The sequence below is a fragment of the Rana temporaria genome, chromosome 8 (genome assembly GCF_905171775.1).
Source record: "Rana temporaria chromosome 8, aRanTem1.1, whole genome shotgun sequence".
Classification (NCBI taxonomy): domain Eukaryota; kingdom Metazoa; phylum Chordata; class Amphibia; order Anura; family Ranidae; genus Rana; species Rana temporaria.
This window is the reverse complement of record NC_053496.1, coordinates 106,419,272-106,437,089: the sequence shown is the minus strand read 5'-3', so window position 1 is coordinate 106,437,089 and position 17,818 is coordinate 106,419,272. Positions and strand designations below refer to the sequence as shown.

At 40.4% G+C, this 17,818-nt stretch overlaps 1 protein-coding gene across 2 annotated transcripts in view; it reads left to right on the top strand.

Moving 5' to 3' along the window:
• Positions 1-17,818, top strand: part of LOC120908952 (cadherin-23-like) — a 169,275-nt gene that overhangs the window by 138,700 nt on the left and 12,757 nt on the right. For both annotated transcript variants that reach the window (XM_040320484.1, XM_040320485.1), the window contains exons 21-30: positions 777-1,040; positions 1,145-1,306; positions 3,165-3,421; positions 6,566-6,663; positions 6,782-6,902; positions 8,859-8,938; positions 12,065-12,105; positions 14,051-14,111; positions 15,561-15,690; positions 17,462-17,584. In XM_040320484.1, coding sequence (XP_040176418.1) covers positions 777-1,040; positions 1,145-1,306; positions 3,165-3,421; positions 6,566-6,663; positions 6,782-6,902; positions 8,859-8,938; positions 12,065-12,105; positions 14,051-14,111; positions 15,561-15,690; positions 17,462-17,584 — 1,337 coding nt within the window. The remainder of the gene's footprint in view (positions 1-776; positions 1,041-1,144; positions 1,307-3,164; positions 3,422-6,565; positions 6,664-6,781; positions 6,903-8,858; positions 8,939-12,064; positions 12,106-14,050; positions 14,112-15,560; positions 15,691-17,461; positions 17,585-17,818) is intronic.

Genomic DNA, 17,818 nt, shown 5'->3' with positions numbered 1-17,818 from the left:
TGCTTAGGACCGCCTTGTGTCCTAGCAACCAGTCACCCGTGGTTTAACTTCAAAAGAGAAAACAAATGCATTAACGACTTATAAAGTCTGGTAAGCTACATTTTGTTTGGGGGGGGGGGGTAGATGGGCTTTAAAAGAGGAGTATTGCCAAAGCTCTTTTGGTCATATTTCTCTTATGGGTCACAGTAGTGCACTTACTTGTGCCATTACTGAGCTGCTCCAGTCTCTGGATATAGCCCAACAATAATGTCAGGGTCCTCCCAGATACCTGATCGGCAGCTGACTTAGCCTTTCAGTGCGTTGCTGAGAACTTGAGCCAGCTACTCCCACCCCTCTTCTACCTGGCACTCCATTAGGCACTGGAGGAGAAGAGCACAGAGCAGTGACTGACCGTCACCACTCTGTGTTAGGAGCGGACCCAAGAACTGAGTGGTCATGAGATCACTCAGTTCTAGGGACAGATGCTGCATTACAGAGATACTGCAGCCATAGATGTCAGTATGTACTGTATGTTGTTTCTTTTTTCTCCTGCACTTCTTAAAGAGCAGGTATGATTTCCAATTTTCATAGCCTGCAGCTTAGACTGGTGGTGGCTATGAAGATAACAATTTTCACCAATCTGTTCAGCCTCTATTTAAAGTCATATTCATGATTCAGATAGACCTCTTAAGAGAGTTTGAGGATGCAATAGATTCAGGGTTATTTTGGTACCTTTCTATACACTGTGTTCGCTATATTATTTTTATTGGTACAAAATATATATATTTCTTTTGTAGTTGGAAATGAAGGAAACAACTTTCAGCTGGCTCCTGAAGGAAAGCTGACAGTTCTGAAGAACCTGGACCGAGAGAAGGAACCATACTACTCTCTTATAGTGAAAGCATCCAGCAATAGAAATTGGTCACCCCGCAAAGCGATGAGGGCCTCGAGGATACAGAGTTTTGATCCCAGCACAGACTCGACCTTGCAGGAAGTGAGGATCTACCTTGAAGACATTAATGATCAGCCACCCAGATTTACAAAAACAGAGTATACAGCAGGTAACAGATTTTTTAGAAATACAGATAAAAAACAAAAAATTATTAACAATTTTGCCAATTTTCCATTGTATTCTCATATTATTATGTTATACTTTCTTCTCCAGGTGTTGCAACTGATGCAAAAGTAGGCTCTGACCTCATCAAGGTTCTAGCACTTGATGCTGATGTGGGCAACAACAGCCTGGTGTTCTACAGCATCTTAAGCATTCACTACATTAAACAGAACTCAAATGACTCACAGGAGGTGAAAAATATTTTTGTTATTGGTAAGAGTATTCATTTTATCCATATTATGTTTTGCTTTCACTAAGCTTAAAGACTACCTAGAAGTGGCCATTCCCTTTTGTGTGATTCACAGGAAATGTATATGTTTTGTGCCACACTAATCAGAAAAACAGTCACATAATATAAATACATACTAAAATTCATAAAGTAAACAAATTAAAATAAAGTGACAATGAGTCCAAATAAAAATTTAAAATGTGTCCAATAAATTAAGTGCAAATATTATTTTTAAATGTTCCAAGGTGCTTCAAGACATGCTCCCCACACCACTGAGATTAAGCCGCTTACCAGATATGTTTGACCAAAGATTATAATGGTCATACAAGCATGTTGCACAGGCTCCACCAGCAAGATAAATCAGCAGGAATGCCACCCAACTCCACATCAATACCAGCAGACAGGATCTCACACCATAATCAAGTAGCATGAAAAAAGCAAGCAAGCTCCATACTGTAAAAACACTCTATCGCAAATGTATTAAAAACCAAAATGCCAACTCACAAATAAACTCCACGTATATATAAGACCACGTTTAAGAGACCCAGGTGCTCCTGAATGTAAATCACAGTTCGGTCTGATCACCAATCGTATGTGCGATATGTCCTATGGCTCTGCCTGACCGTTATTGCTGGAGACAGCAAGGTAACTGGCCAGACGTCTCGAATCGTGAAATAAGCTTATATAGGGAAGGTTATAAAGCAAACACTTGATACCAAAGCAAGTCAATTATAGGGGCTCCCTGTAGTATTTCGCCAGAGAAAAAATAATCTAAAATTCTTACTGAACTCCCTGAAAAAAGAACTTGATGCCAAAAATAAAAATAAATAGTATTTTAAAATACTTATTTAAAAGATAATTATATATAAAAAAAAGTAAGCATATAAAAATACCAAAGTATAATGTAAAAATTGCTTTATAAACCTTAGACTGAATGACACACATCACATATCTGAGAATCAGCTAATTTGCAAAATCACTACCAATAGAGAGACTTCCTAACACAGAAGGACTATAAAGATTTATTTATTTAAAAAATATGAGAGAAAAAAACAAACAAAACCCAATTGGCAGAATGGGAATCAACTTTTATTCAAAAAACAGTTAATGTCCCAAGCTACATTCAGACCATAGGGTCATACGTTTTTAACTGGTTGATCTATCTGGTCTCTCTTCTAGATATCCCTCTCATTATGACACCCCCTCCAGTGGGGTGTAAGTTTGTCTATAGCAAAAAAATTGGTATCTTTTGTATCTTTATTGTGACGTCCATGATAATGTTTTCACAGATGGTGACCCTTAAAACTTGATATTTGCAAAATGTTCCTGAATGCGCACATGCAACATACGTACTGTGCCTCCCACATATTGCATATGGCAAGTGCACTCAATCATGTAGACTACATTCTTAGTTGTGCAAGTGATAAAAGTATAAATATTATAACTTTTTCCCCTGTTTGTTGTGACTGGAAGCCAGTAACCTTTCTTCCCACTGATCCATTAATGCTAGAAACACAGCATCTACAATGGGGATAAAATCATACAATTGTTACCAGAACAGGAATAGAGGGAAAAACTTCCAATAGGAACACTAGTTCTGCCGACAACCAGGGATTTCTCCACTTTGCAGAGATTTACTTTAACTTCCTGTTTTGACAATGGGACAAGAAGTGAAGAGAAATCTCCCCAATGAGACACAATTAGCAAAAAAACTTAAAGGTGTTCTATATCCTTCCCTTACCCAAGTTTTGCCTTTAGTTCTACCCTAGCACCTGATCTTACAATGTAAATATTTTTTTGACCAATTATAATTTTTCCTTTCTATGTGTGTTTTGTTTGTAGGTAATGTTGATGGTATTATTCGGACATTTGATCTCTTTACTGCCTACAACCCTGGTTACTTTGTGGTTGACATCATGGCCAGCGATCTGGCCGGACACAATGATACTGCTGTTGTTGGAATATATATTTTACGTGATGACCAGCGCTTAAAGATAGTTATTAATGAGATTCCTGATCGGGTGCGTGAATTCGAGGAGGAATTTATACGACTTTTATCCAACATCACAGGAGCCATTGTCAATACAGATGACGTTCAGGTAAAAACTAAGTGAGGGCTGGTTCACACTTATGGGAATAAAAAATGTTGGTAAAAACTCATATGGAAGCACCTGCATTCACTAGAATTTTTTTGCACGTTTATTAAACTCATATTGCCTTTAGTTATTTTTTTTTTCTGTGAGTTATCTGAGTATTTTCTGTGTCAACGTTTAGTTTTTTCCCCCCCAAAAAATGCAACAAAATCATTATTAGTGGACACAAAATAGCTCACAGAATTCCTGCTAAATCTAAACGATAAAACTGTAGTTAACTGGTTCTCAACCGGCTCACACAGATATACTGTGGCGGAATGGCTCTCCTGGGCAAAATCCCGTACATATACGGCTTTGCCCAGGAGAGCCACCAGAGGGCATGCGAGCGTGCATGAGAGCCAGCACGGGGAATTGTGTGTGTAAACAATCAAATCCCTGTGCTGTCAGAGGAGAGGAGACAGATCGTGTGTTTCTACAAAGTAGATTTTATACACATTTTATACACTTTATACGCATTTTATACACACCCCAGGTAGTGATTGTAAGAAACATGTTTCAAAATTACCCCTTCACACACAAAAATGGTACAATTACATTGCTTTCCTTAACCACTTGACCTCTGAAGGATTGACTCCCCTTTATGACCAGGCCATTTTTTGCAATGCAGCAAAAATCTCAATAAACATACATTGATTGGTTTGCACAAAAGTTCTAGCGTCTACAAACGATGAGATATGTTTATTTTTTACTAGTAATAGTAGTGATCAGCAGCAGCCGTTCTGACACTAACTGACACCTTTGACACTTTGTGGGGACCAGTGACACTAATACAGTGATCAGTGCTAAAAATATGCACTGTCACTGTACTATTGACACTAGCTTGGAAGGGGTTAACATCAGGGGCGATCAAAGGATTAACTGTGTGCCTAACCAGTGCTTATGTGTACTGTGGGAGGTGCTTTTACTAGGGGAAGAGATGGAGGTGCTTCCCTGTAGCAGTAAAACTGCCATAGGGTGGACCTTAAGTGGTTAAAATGATATTATCCAATCCAAAAAAACACATTGGCGTCTGCTGAGAGCTAAAGAAACAATTTTCAGCACATCTCATCACTAATTCGTAGTTTCATAGTTGGTAAGGTTGAATAAAGGCACTAGTCCATCCAGTTCAACCTGTGGTCTGGATTCATACAATCTTATACAAATTCTACCATTGGACAGGGTTTTATAAAATCAGCATAGTTCCATCTAAATTTAGTAGATTGTGCAGACCAGATGTATTGTTCTCTCTAAAAAAAATAAAAAGGAACTAAATAGGTCTGCCAATGGGGGACTTTTAGGGCTCTGTACCTGGGGCACCAATAAGGCAAATTTTATTAATCACATTTTGTGAATACAATTCTAACCAATTGTCTTAATACACTTAGACAACTTCATCAATTATCATAAAAGTAGTTCACAGTTCCATGATAAAATACTAATACATAGTCCGTGATGATTTTATTGACGCATTCTTCAAACTTTAAGTCAGACGTGTTTCGCAGCCTAAGATGCTGCTTCGTCAGGGACCATATGCGAAAATATCTGAAATATTAATAGAACAATAATACAAATCCATAGTCAAAATACATCAGATAACACTATTAGAAGATGTATATCAGAATAGCTTACCACAACGTTTAACAATAAACATATATGGTATAATTAGTACTCCATAGTATTAGAGGGCAATCAACTTTAACACCACTGGACCCCCCAAAAATATTTACCTCCTTAATGATCTGTTTTTTGGGATACGGCACTGCATCGCTTTAACTGACAATTACGCAGTTGTACGACGTTATACCCAAACAAAATTGATGTCCTTTTTTTTCACCACAAATAGAGCTTTCTTTAGGTGGTATTTGATCACATCTGCGGTTTTTATTTTTTGTGCTATAAACCAAAAAAGACAGACAATTTTGAAAATAAAAATTACATTTTTTGCTATAATAAATATCCCTAAAAAAAATGTCTTCATCACTTTAGGCCAATATGTATTCTTCTACATATTTTTAGTTAAAACAATCGCAATAAGCGTATATTGATTGGTTTGCGCAAAAGTTATAGCGTCTACATATAGGGGATACATTTATGGAATTTTTATTATTATTAATATTTTTTTTCACTAATAATGGCCATAATCAGCAATTTTTAGTAGGATTGCGACGGACAGATCAGACACTTTTGAGACTTTTTTGGGACCAGTAACACTTATACAGCGATCAGTGCTATAAGATGCACTGATTACTGTATAAATGATACACTGGCAGGGAAGGGGTTAACACTAGGGGTGCTCAAGGGGTTAAGTGTGTCTTACAGAGGTGCTTTCTAACTGTGGGGGGAATAGACTGACTGGGAGTACAGAGAGATCGCTGTTCCTAATCACTAGGAACATAAGTTCACTCTGTACTTCCCTGACAGAACGGAGATCTGCTTTTTTACATTGGCAGATCCACGTTCATCCTCTCTGGAGCAATTGTGGGTGGCCGGAGGACATCACAGTCGCTGGCCAGGGCGCATCTGCTCCCACATGTGTGCACCCGCTGTATTTATTAAACAAAGTGCCATACCGGTAGGTGGATTAATGTAATAGAGCCACCCTGCCGCAGTATAACTTTGGTGGCTGGTCGGCAAGTGATTTAGAATGACCCAAACCTTCCAGCCACGGAAGGGGAGGTGGCATCAAAGCACTGTACCACCCAAAGAGGAGATAGAAGCCACAGCCAAACTATGAAATAAATAATAAAATATATAACCAAGTGTATACATAATAATGGATAAACCGCTGAGCAAAATACAGTACCTATGATACTAGGCTCATCTTCCAACCTACAACAATACAACCCCAACATTTACTACATACACAAACCACATGCACAAAACTCAGACCATGTTTTTGGTGCCTCCGGTACAAAGCCCTAAAAGTCCCCCATTGGCAGAACTATTTTGTTCCTTTTTATGTTTCGGATAACTGTTTTGGGATGTGGCGCTGCACAAGATGTATCCCTAGTAAGATTGGTCAGTTAATTTATTTAATTTATATTGTTCTCTCTGTCTTATAGTATGAATAATGAATAATGTTATAAGTGCATTTTTTCTTTCTTCCTATAGTTTCATGTAGACAAAAAAGGTAGAGTGAACTTTGCCCAGACTGATATGCTGATTCATGTTGTAAATCGCGATACCAACAGAATTCTTGATGTGGATCGGTAAGTTTTGTACATGTGAAATTTGTGGAGTTATGTAAATATAATATTGGCTCCTTATAGTGCTTTATAGTCAGTTTTTTATATGGGTAATTAAAAAGGGTTTTATTTTGCCTTCAAGGGTTATACAGATGATTGATGAGAATAAAGAACAATTACGGAATCTCTTTCGCAATTACAATGTCTTGGATGTTCAGCCAGCCACTACACCCAGTGCTCCGGAGGACCTGTCTGCGCTACAGGTAAAGCTTTTTTTTAAAGTGCGGGCAAAAATCACAAACAGAAAAATGAACACAAAGAACATAACTCACAGTCAGTAGGATGTGTCCCTTGCACTGATTTCTGTTCTGTTAGTAAAATGTTTTCTTTGTCCTGCGCCCCAACCCTTAAATCTTACCATCATAATCTTCCTGTTTGGCTGGGGTTAATACAGCTAATGGGCTGTCACAGGCTCTCAAGAAATAAAAATACATTAAAGTGTCTTGATGCATATTTATTTCAGTTATCAAAAAAGGAATATTAATCTAAGACATTAGACCCCAATTGTGGAATGCATGTGGTTTTAGCAGAATAAATCATAAAAACACCTCATATTTGATGTTCACATGGTATCTGGAATATTGAATCACACTCTGGCCTGTCCATTGAGGACTCCAGTGGAAAAATATCTGGAGAAATATCCTTACAGGGTCACTTGACTACATGTGGGGTACCTTTACTGTTATGCTGTATTCATCAATGCCCTGTGATAAGGCTGAGACTACCGTGGGAAAATACTCAACCTTAAGACGGGCCTCTGCTTCTAGAGCTGAGCGTACACCATGTACACTTGTACTGTAACTGTTCTCCAGTTAACAGTTAGATTCTCGCGACAATGGAACAGCTGACAGCGGTGCACCACAGAGCCAGGGACCCTGAAAGGGATTCCAAAAGTGTCTCAGACCAGCGTGAGGCTCACACAGAGGCGAAGATGACGTCAGTGACAGGAGGGAATAGGCAGGCAACAACAGGCTATCCGCTCAGACGGACTGCTCCTTCTACTGGCCAGGGCTGGGATGGGCTCACTGGGACATGACAGAGATTACTGTTCCTGATCACTGGGAACAGAAGCTCTCTGTCATGTCTTCTGTCAGAACAGGGATCCCGATTGTTTACACAACACATTCTGCCTTCTCTACTAGGCAATTGCGGGTCGCCAGCGGACATTGAGTCCACCCAACCCGTGAACACGCTCCTACACTGTGCAGTGGGAGCAAGAGTGAACCGCCGAAGGCAAGTGCGCGCTCGCAACTGCGCCTGCATGAGCCACCATACAGATACGGTGAATAGCACAGCGCTGTCAAACTGCCCCGGTATATCTGCGTGAGCTGGTTGGCAAGCGGTTAACTGCATTCTAATACTTGCATTAGGGTTCTACAGTATGTTAGATATTTACAAATTACCCTACTTATGAAGTGGATCTTGGCCAGATCATCATAAATCACCTGGGCTGTGCTTGGGTTACAGTTCTTTTTTTGTTTACAAACGCTTTTATTGAAGTATGAGGTCATAGTATAAACATTTGCCAGTGCAAAAAAAATGAACAAGTGAGAGAGTCATTTACATTATACATTATATGCAAATAAAAATATATCACGTGAGAGAATGTATACAGTTTATTTACAAATCCATACGATCTCCGTGGGGACAATAAACAAATGATGAATTAGTGGGTGTGCTAAGGTAGAATACCTGTAATGGATATTATATCCTCAGCGAAGTATCCCACAGAGACCATTTTTTTTGGTATAAGTGCATAGTGTCATATAGTGTGTGGTGTATTTTTTCTGATAATTTGATATTTTCCATGCGGTTAAGAATTTGAGGCCATGGCACATTATCACAACGCCAGTTGAAAGCTATGGCCCAGTGGATGGCGCTAAGAAGAGTGTGGATTAATCTGGAACTCGCATTTGGTATGTCTTGTATGGGGGCAAATAGAAGGCACATTTGAGGTGTTATTGGGATTTTTCTACCTGATAGGTTACAGTTCAATACCACTTTTGCTCAGATTTAAAATGGGGGATGCTCAATTTTATCTTGATGCAAAGTGTATATGGTATATTCAGTCTGGGGGGCAAGCTCGGAATGATTTAATTTTTTTTACATGTTTTCCTGTTAAATTTCTGAACTATGTTTGTTGTTTATTGTATTTATAGATGGCAATTATTATATTGGCTATCCTGCTGTTCTTGGCTGCAATGTTATTCATCTTCATGAATTGGTACTACCGAACTGTGTAAGTTCAACATAAGTATGTACTACTGACACTTGTATAGAATAATATTGTTAGCTTATCTATAGCAAACATCTCTGCACAGTATGTGCTACATTATACCATTATAAACACAACGTTTGTTCACAAGCTTGGTAATATCACCAGTATCTGGTAATTTGTAAGAAAATTTCGCTTACAACCACAATTCCATATTACTTAGCCAGTCTTGTACCCTTGGTGTGCTATGCATGGCCAAAATAACAATACCGAAGTACACATAGTGTATGTACTGTAGCATGCCCTGTTTCCCCCATGCCTCCTGCTGCTGGCCCCCTGCTGCTGGTTTCTGGCAATTCCTGGCTGTCAAAATTACATCTGGGACTGTCAGTGTAAAAACAGCTGCCAGCTCTAGCCACTGCTGTTGAAAATTGACATTTTGATCAGTGTTTAATTGTCCGTATTTCACCCCTTATTAAACCTTTAGTTAACCATAATCAGCCCAGATTACAGTGATTGTAAAGCTATGATTTTTATTTTCTTTAAATGACAATCATGTTACAGTGCTGAGCTACTAAGTGACTCAAGACATCTAAAACATAAATGCATTCATAATACAGTGTGTGTGTATATATATATATATATATATATATATATATATATATATATATATATATATATATATATATATATATATATACACACACACACACAGTATCTCACAAAAGTGAGTACACCCCTCACATTTTTTTTGTAAATATTTTAATATATGTTTTCATGTGACAACACTGAATAAATTTCACTTTGCTACAATGTAAAGTAGTGAGTGTACAGCTTGTATAACTTTGTGTAAATTTACTTTCCCCTTAAAATAACTCAACACACAGCCATTAATATCCAAACCGCTGGCAACAAAAGTGAGTACACCCCTAAGTGAAAATGTCCAAATTGGGCCCAATTAGCCATTTTCCCTCCCCGGTGTCATGTGACTCGTTAGTGTTACAGGTGTGAATGGGGAACAGGCATGTTAAATTTGGTGTTATCGCTCTAACTCTCTCATACTGGTCACTGGAAGTTCAACATGGCAGCTCATGGCAAAGAATGCGCTGAGGATCTGAGAAAAATAATTGTTGCTCTACATAAAGATGGCATAGGCTATAAGAAGATTGCCAAGACCCTGAAACTGAGCTGCAGCATGGTGGCCAAGACCATACAGGTTCCACTCAGAACAGGCCTTGCCACGGTTGACCAAAAAAGTTGCTCAGCGTCATATGCAGAGGTTGTCTTCGGGAAATAGATGTATGAGTGCAGCCAGCATTGCTGCAGAGGTTGAAGGGGTGGGGGGTTAGCCTGTCAGTGCTCAGACCATATGCCTTACACTGCATCAAATTGGTCTGCATGGCTGTCATCCCAGAAGGAAGCCTCTTCTAAAGATGATGCACAAGAAAGCACAAACAGTTTGCTGAAGACAAGCAGACTAAGGACATGGATTACTGGAACCATGTCCTGTGGTCTGATGAGACCAAGATAAACTTTGGTTCTGATGGTGTCAAACATGTGTGGCGGCAACCAGGTGGGGAGTACAAAGACAAGTGTGTCTTGCCTACAGTCAAGCATGGTGGTGGGAGTGTCATGGTCTGGGGCTCATTGAGGGAACCATGAAGGCCAACATGTACGGAGACATATTGAAGCAGAGCATGATTCCCTCCCTTCTGAGACTGGGCCTCAGGGCAGTATTCCAACATAACGACCCAAAAAACACCTCCACGATGATCACTGCCTTACTAAAGAAGCTGAGGGTAAAGGGGATAGACTGGCCAAGCATGTCTCCATACTTAAACCCTATTGAGCATTTGTGGGGCATCCTCAAATGGAAAGTGGAGGAGCGCAAGGTCTCTAACATCCACCAGCTCCGTGATGTCGTCATGAAGGTGGCCACAAAAAATATTGACACTTTGGGCCCAATTTGGACTTAGGGGGTGTACTCACTTTTGTTGCCAGCGGTTTAGACATTAATGGCTGTGTGTTGAGTTATTTTGAGGGGACAGGAAATTTACACTGTTATACAAGCTGTACACTCACTACTTTATATTGTAGCAAAGTGTCATTTCTTCAGCGTTGTCACATGAAAAGATATAATAATTGTTTTACAAAAATGTGAGCGGTGTACTCACTTTTGTGAGATACTGTATATAAGTCCACTGAATGTGAAAAAATATCTCAAAACGTTTGTGCAAATAAATAATGACTGATTAAAGAGAATCCAACCATACATCAATTCACCAAAGTGCATACCATGATATGTGCTCTCTACCACCGGTTCCACAAGCTGCTCACTTCATACAAGAGTAAAATCAGAATAAAATAAAGTAAAATTCCTTCTCTGGGGATAATGAAGACACCTGGCATAATATGGATGCAAAGATCTCCTTTGAGGGGCGGAGCCTGCGTACTGACGTGACACCGCGGCCACCTTGATACTGGGATGTTTTGAATGCCTTGCAGCTAGCGCAAGCTCATTGTGCCTTATTTGTGATTTTATTTACTACTTTTTTTATACGATTAAATTATCCCAAACGGAGAGCTCTAGATGTTGCCTTTTTCTTGCATATAATATCCAACGGGCAAGATGATCGGGGTTCCACGGGAACCTAAAAAATTTGCCTTTTTTCAAAGGAGGTGTTTGCATCCATATTACGCCAGGTGTCTTCATTATCCACTGCTGATTTTACTCTTGTATGAGGTGAGCAGCTTGTGAAAATGGTGGTAGAGAGCACATATTATTGTCTGCCCATTTGGTGAATTGATGTATGATTGCATTCTCTTCAGTCATTTATTTGCACAAACTTTTTGATATATTTTTCACATTCAGTGGACTTATTTTATATATATATATATATATATATATATATATATATATATATATACAATATGTATTATGAATGCATTTATGTTTTAGATGTCTTGAGTCACTTTGTTTTTTTTGTTTTTTTTTATTATGATAATTTTTAGCCTTTTTAATTTTTTAATCCTTTTTTTGTGTACGAATAAGAAAACTATTGTAAAATTTGTATTTGTTCTAGCTGACAATAAGTTATAAAATGTATTCGCAAATAAGATTTGTTTTTTGTTTTTTAATAATATTTTCAGACACAAGAGAAAATTAAAAGCTATAGTGGCTGGCTCTACAGGTAAGTCCTGGATATCTTTTTGGAAAGTGATTTAAAATGTCAAGTTTCCCATAATGGATATTTCACTTTTAAATTGAGGCTACATGCTAGGTGATTTTGCTAGATAGTCTCACACATTAAAGGTGTACTGGTAAAAAATAAAAATAAAAATGTCCATACCTACACAGGCATGGGCGTAGGAACCGGGGGGGACGAATCCCCCCCACGAAATAATGCGGGGGGACAGGTATTGTAAAATCCCCCCCCAGGTTAGGAGGACTTGTGTCATTTTTCTAAGCTCCGTTACCGTTATTGTCACCGCCATTTTGCGGCAGATGGCGCCCTGGGATTGGGCGAATGTGATCAGGTGCTCCAGCGGGGCTGGCCAGTCCTTGAAAGCAGGCGGCGCATGCGCGAAGGCCCGCCCGCGCATCTGTAAGCCGCCGCCGTCTTCTCCTCCACCCTTCCTCTCTGACCGGACCTGGAAATGCTCAGAGCCTTCATCTGGGACCGGGAAGTGGAACAACTCGATGGACAACAAAAAGTGAGTCACGAGTGAGCCTGTGAGGGAGGCAGAGCAACCGCCGGTCAGCAGCAGCAGTTAGTTAGGGAGAGGAGAGTATAGACAGCGAGACCGTTGCATGCCAAAAGTCCCCGCCCCTCAGGAATCAGATTAATGATTTACTGAGCTTCATGATGTTATCCCTCAGGGCTTTCAGCATCATGTAAGGGGTTAAATTATGAATCCTGCTAGGTATTTGGCATGTCGAATTCCCTGAGGGATGCATTATATAGCAGGATTATTTAACCCCTTGGGGTTAATCCTGCTATATAATGCATCCCTCAGGGAATTCGACATGCCAAATACCTAGCAGGATTAATAATTTAACCCCTTACATGATGCTGAAAGCCCTGAGGGATAACATCATGAAGCTCAGTAAATCCATTAATTCGATTCCTAAGGGGGGGCTTTTGGCATGTAACGTTCTCTGTCAGTACTATCTGTGCATTAACACGTGGCGTGACTCTCCTAGCGGCTGATAACCCCCGCTAGCGGCTGAAAAAGGGTTAATACCACCCGCAATGCGCCTCTGCAGAGGCGCATTGCGGGTGGTATTACTGCGGTTTCCCATTGTTTTAAATGGGAAGGAGCGGTATAAATACCGCTCCAAAGATGCTGCTTGCAGGAGATTTTTTTCTCTCCTGCCAGCGCTTCGCCTCAGTGTGAAAGCCCTCGGGCTTTCACATTGAGAAGGCTGGGCAGGAGTTTTTCAGGCGGTATAGCAGCGCTATTTTCAGCGCTGTACCGCCTGAAAAACTCCTCAGTGTGAAAGAGGCCTTACAGCTGCTGACCGGCAGTTGCTCTGCCTCCCTCACAGGCTTACATGCTGAAAGCCCTGAGGGATAACATCATGAAAATCAGTAAATTATTAATCCGGTTCCTGAGGATTAATAATTACACCTATTGACATTCATTTATTTATTCATTTAGCGCTGTACTTTATTTTACATATTCCAGTGTAGGTGTATGTGTCAGGTAGGTGTTGGGGGTCAGTGTATGTGTCAGGTAGGTGTCGGGGGTCAGTGTAGGTGGCGAGTAAAAATGCTGTCCCCCCCAGATTTGTAAGGGTTCCTACACCCATGTACACAGGTCACACAAAGTACAAAGTGATCCCACATACACAAACAGGAAATTGCTACAGTCATAAAAACTGTTTTTATTATACTTATTTTAACAAGCTGGCAGATCCCACTTACCTCCTGTAAGAGACCACCACTATCTGACTTGCTAGCTTGCATGCCTGCAACCTTTAATGATGGGTTGATTTTCCTAGCTGTTTCCTTGACTTTTGTTATATTTGTGATACTTTTTTTTTTTTTTTTTTTTTAAAAAGCTTTGTTGTTTTGTGTTTATTGCTTATAAACAAGATAATGAAATGAATCCTAACTTCTGCAATTTTTTCAGGAAACAGAGGATTTATGGATATTCTTGATATGCCGAACACTAATAAATACTCATTTGAAGGGTACGTTTAATAGAGCTTATTATGTGCCTCATAAAAAGTGATATATGATTGGACAAGTTGCCATTAGCATCATATGCATGGATGCTTAGATTTACGTACTTTCAATCTCAGGAGTATAGCTATTGAAACCAATTTTCTAATTATTTAAATATTTATTGAATATTAGATGTATATTATACACATTGGCCCAGATTCACGTAGGAGATACGACGGCGTATCTCCAGATACGCCATCGTATCTCTGAGTCTGAGCCGTCGTATCTTGGCGCCTGATTCAAAGAATCAGATACGCCAGAATTTGTATAATATACGACCAGCGTAAGTCTCCTACGCCGTCGTATCGTAACTGCATATTTACGCTGGCCGCTAGGGGCGTGTACGCTGATTTACGCCTAGAAATATGTAAATCAGCTAGATACGCCAATTCACGAACGTACGCCCGGCCGACGCAGTACAGATACTCTGTTTACGTTAGGCTTTTACCGGCGTAAAGTTACCCCTGCTATATGAGGCGTAGATGAGGCGTACCAATGTTAAGTATGGACGTCGGAACAGCGTCAAATTTTTCACGTTTTACGTTGTTTGCGTAAGTCATTGGCTAATAGGGCTGTGCGTCATTTACGTTCACGCCGAAAGCATTGGCTTCTTGCGGGTTAATTTGGAGCATGCGCACTGGGATACTTTCACGGGCGGCGCATGCGCCGTTTGTAAAAAGCGTCATTTACGTGGGGTCACATTTACGTGGGGTAACACACGCCCACATCTTCCACATTTGAATTAGGCGGGCTTACACCAGCCTATTTACGCTACACCCCCGCAACTTTGGTTTGAGAATACGGCACTTGCCTGTCAAAGTTGCGGAGGCGTAACGTAAATAGGATACGTTACGCCTGCACAAAGATGCACACTTCTACGTGAATCCGGGCCTTTGTGCCTATTAATGGAATGTTTTAGGGGATATTATGGTAAATGTACCTTGATGGATATCTTCAAGGTTCAATTGTGCTCTCATCAGCCTTAAACAAATAGTAGACTTCACTGGTATGTTAAGATAATAAAAAGTTTATTTTATGTAAATAAGTGAAAATAATTGCAGTTACAGGGTCGCAGGTTCCATGCTGCAATCTACTAGCAGAAGCCTGTCCCGTAGCATACAATAATGGGGGTAGTGTGAGTAGTTTATTGTGTGGCAATACCAGCGGTAGGTCTGATGCCAGGATAAATGGCCTGGGAGTTCAGGTTGCCCCCTGCACTGTATCCTGTAGTGATCCTGTACCCTAAAGCCTATAAGTAGCTAAACTCGTTTTACTGGATTTTTAAATTATGCGATTGCCCAGTTTACCAAACTCTTTGATTTGGTATTGGCTTATGTTCAGTTACAGATGTTGTTATGGTTGTTACCCTGTGGTCTCCATATCTTAAGGTCCAGTGTTTCTTTTTGTGTTTGTAGGGCAAATCCTGTATGGCTGGATCCTTTTTGCAGAAATTTGGAACTGGCGGCACAAGCAGAACATGAAGATGACTTGCCTGAGAACTTGAGTGACATCACTGATCTGTGGAACAGCCCAGCAAGAACCCATGTAACTATTATTTTATTATTCTAGTATGGATAAAAGTAGGAATGATCATTTTCAGCATTTGGTCTGTCACTCTCCTATACACAAAATGTAATCTTACCCCCATTAGGTTTACACAAACCCTGAACCTATAAAAGGAAAGGTATATTAACAGTTGTTACACTCTAGTTCTTAGTAATACCTATCCAGCAAAGGGCCAAAACACAGCAGATAGGTAATTGTAGAGTAAAGTGTATCTAAACCTAAAAATACATTTTTATATATTGCAACTTACTTGTCTTTAGATGTGCTGGCTGCAATAGTTTTATTTTTATTTTTTAGGGGTTTTATTTTATTTTATTCTAATTGTCCTGCAGATAATACACTTCATGTTCTAGGGGGACAATGCATACTCTTGTTTTCTCGCTGTGTTCTCAATTACATGGGTGTGGGGCAGTGGGGCTTTAAAATTTGGGGGGGGGGGGGGCGCGCAAATAAACTAAAAAGAGTTTGAAATGTAAATGCTGCCACTGTGCCATCAAATGCTGCCAGTGTGCCCTATGCTGCCAGTGTGCCCAATGTTGCCAGTGTGCCTCAAGTGTTGCCACAGTGCCCCAAACGTTGCCCTGCGCATGCCCGCCATCTGCCTGGCTCTTACCTCGTCTCGGGTCAGCAGCGGTTGATGGCGTTGAGCGGCGAGCGGTGTCCTCCATTTCTTCCTCGATGAGGAAGACTCTTCTCCCACCAGCTCATCCTCTTGTCCTTCCAAGCCTGCCGCTTCAGCCAATCAGGTGACCGGTTACCAGACCCGGTGAACCTGATTGGCTGAGAGGCGGGTGAGTGTTAGGGAAGCGATTCCCTAACACATCATGGTTTAAACAGGGAACGCACAGCTGTGCGCCCGCTGTTTAACCATTTGGAAGTTTATTAGAGCCTCTCACTCTAATCAGACACTTCCAAAACACACCCACCACTGTAATCTATCTATTGTTGAGTGAATCTATCTATTGTTGAGTGACGGGTGCAGGAGAGAAGGGGGCGGCGCTCCTGTGCCCACTATGGATGCACCCCCACTGGTGTGGGGGGATTAGTAGTTTACAAAGAAATGCTTAGAAGGAAAATACAATTTTTGATATGTTCATTCAAAGTAATTAAAGTTTTGAAGACACTGCATTTTGGCATCTAAAGGCTGGTAAACTGCAATATATTACAGTTTTGTTCTTGGTTTTTAGATACCCTTTAAAAAAGAACAGACTACAGTTATTCTCTCAAAGGCCTGCAGAGTAATTTGTTTTTTTTTTAATTCTTCTACACCATGTGCTCTTTTACTTGGATAAGAACAGCAGTTGTTACCTTGTGTGTATTTGAATATAATTATGTTTACAGTATCCTATGGTATCATAGTCTAAGGCCTGGCCAAGAAACCCTTAAAGCAAGGGTCTCCAAACATTCTAAACAAAGGGCCGGTTTATTGTCCTCCAGACTCTTGGAGGGCCGGACTTTGGCCAGCGGGGGTGGAAATTTTCCTGGCATCAGTGGGACTAAACATGTGGTATTAGGGGGAGGAATAGTGCACCATCATTGGTATCATAGGGAGGAATAGTGCTAATAGTGCCCCATTAGTAGTGTTAGTGGTAGAAATGGTGCTCCACTGTCGGTGTCAGATGGCAGAATAGTGTCTCGTATCAGTGGGAGAGATAGTGCCCCAAGGGCCAGATAAAGGCAAGCAAAGGGCCGCACCTGGCCCTCGGGCCGCAGTTTGGAGACCACTGTCTTAAAGCTTTTTATCTTATAGGGTACTTTTGGACGAGAACCAACTGCCACCAAACCGGAGGATGATCGCTACCTTCGTGCTGCAATTCAAGAGTATGACAACATTGCAAAGCTGGGGCAGATTATGCGTGAAGGGCCCATTAAGGTGAGGCTAAGAATTGTTGGTAAATGTAATTTATGTATACTCTCTTATTACATTGTATTCTAGCTCAAATGGTCAACATTAAACTATAATAGAACCTAACATACAACTAGCCAATAGTTTAACACACAGCTGTACATGTATGTCAACTTTTTTTTTTTATCTGCCAAATTATTTTTAATGGGGTTTAGCTAGTCATGTGACACAGACACCCCTGCCAGACAGTATGGCCGCCAT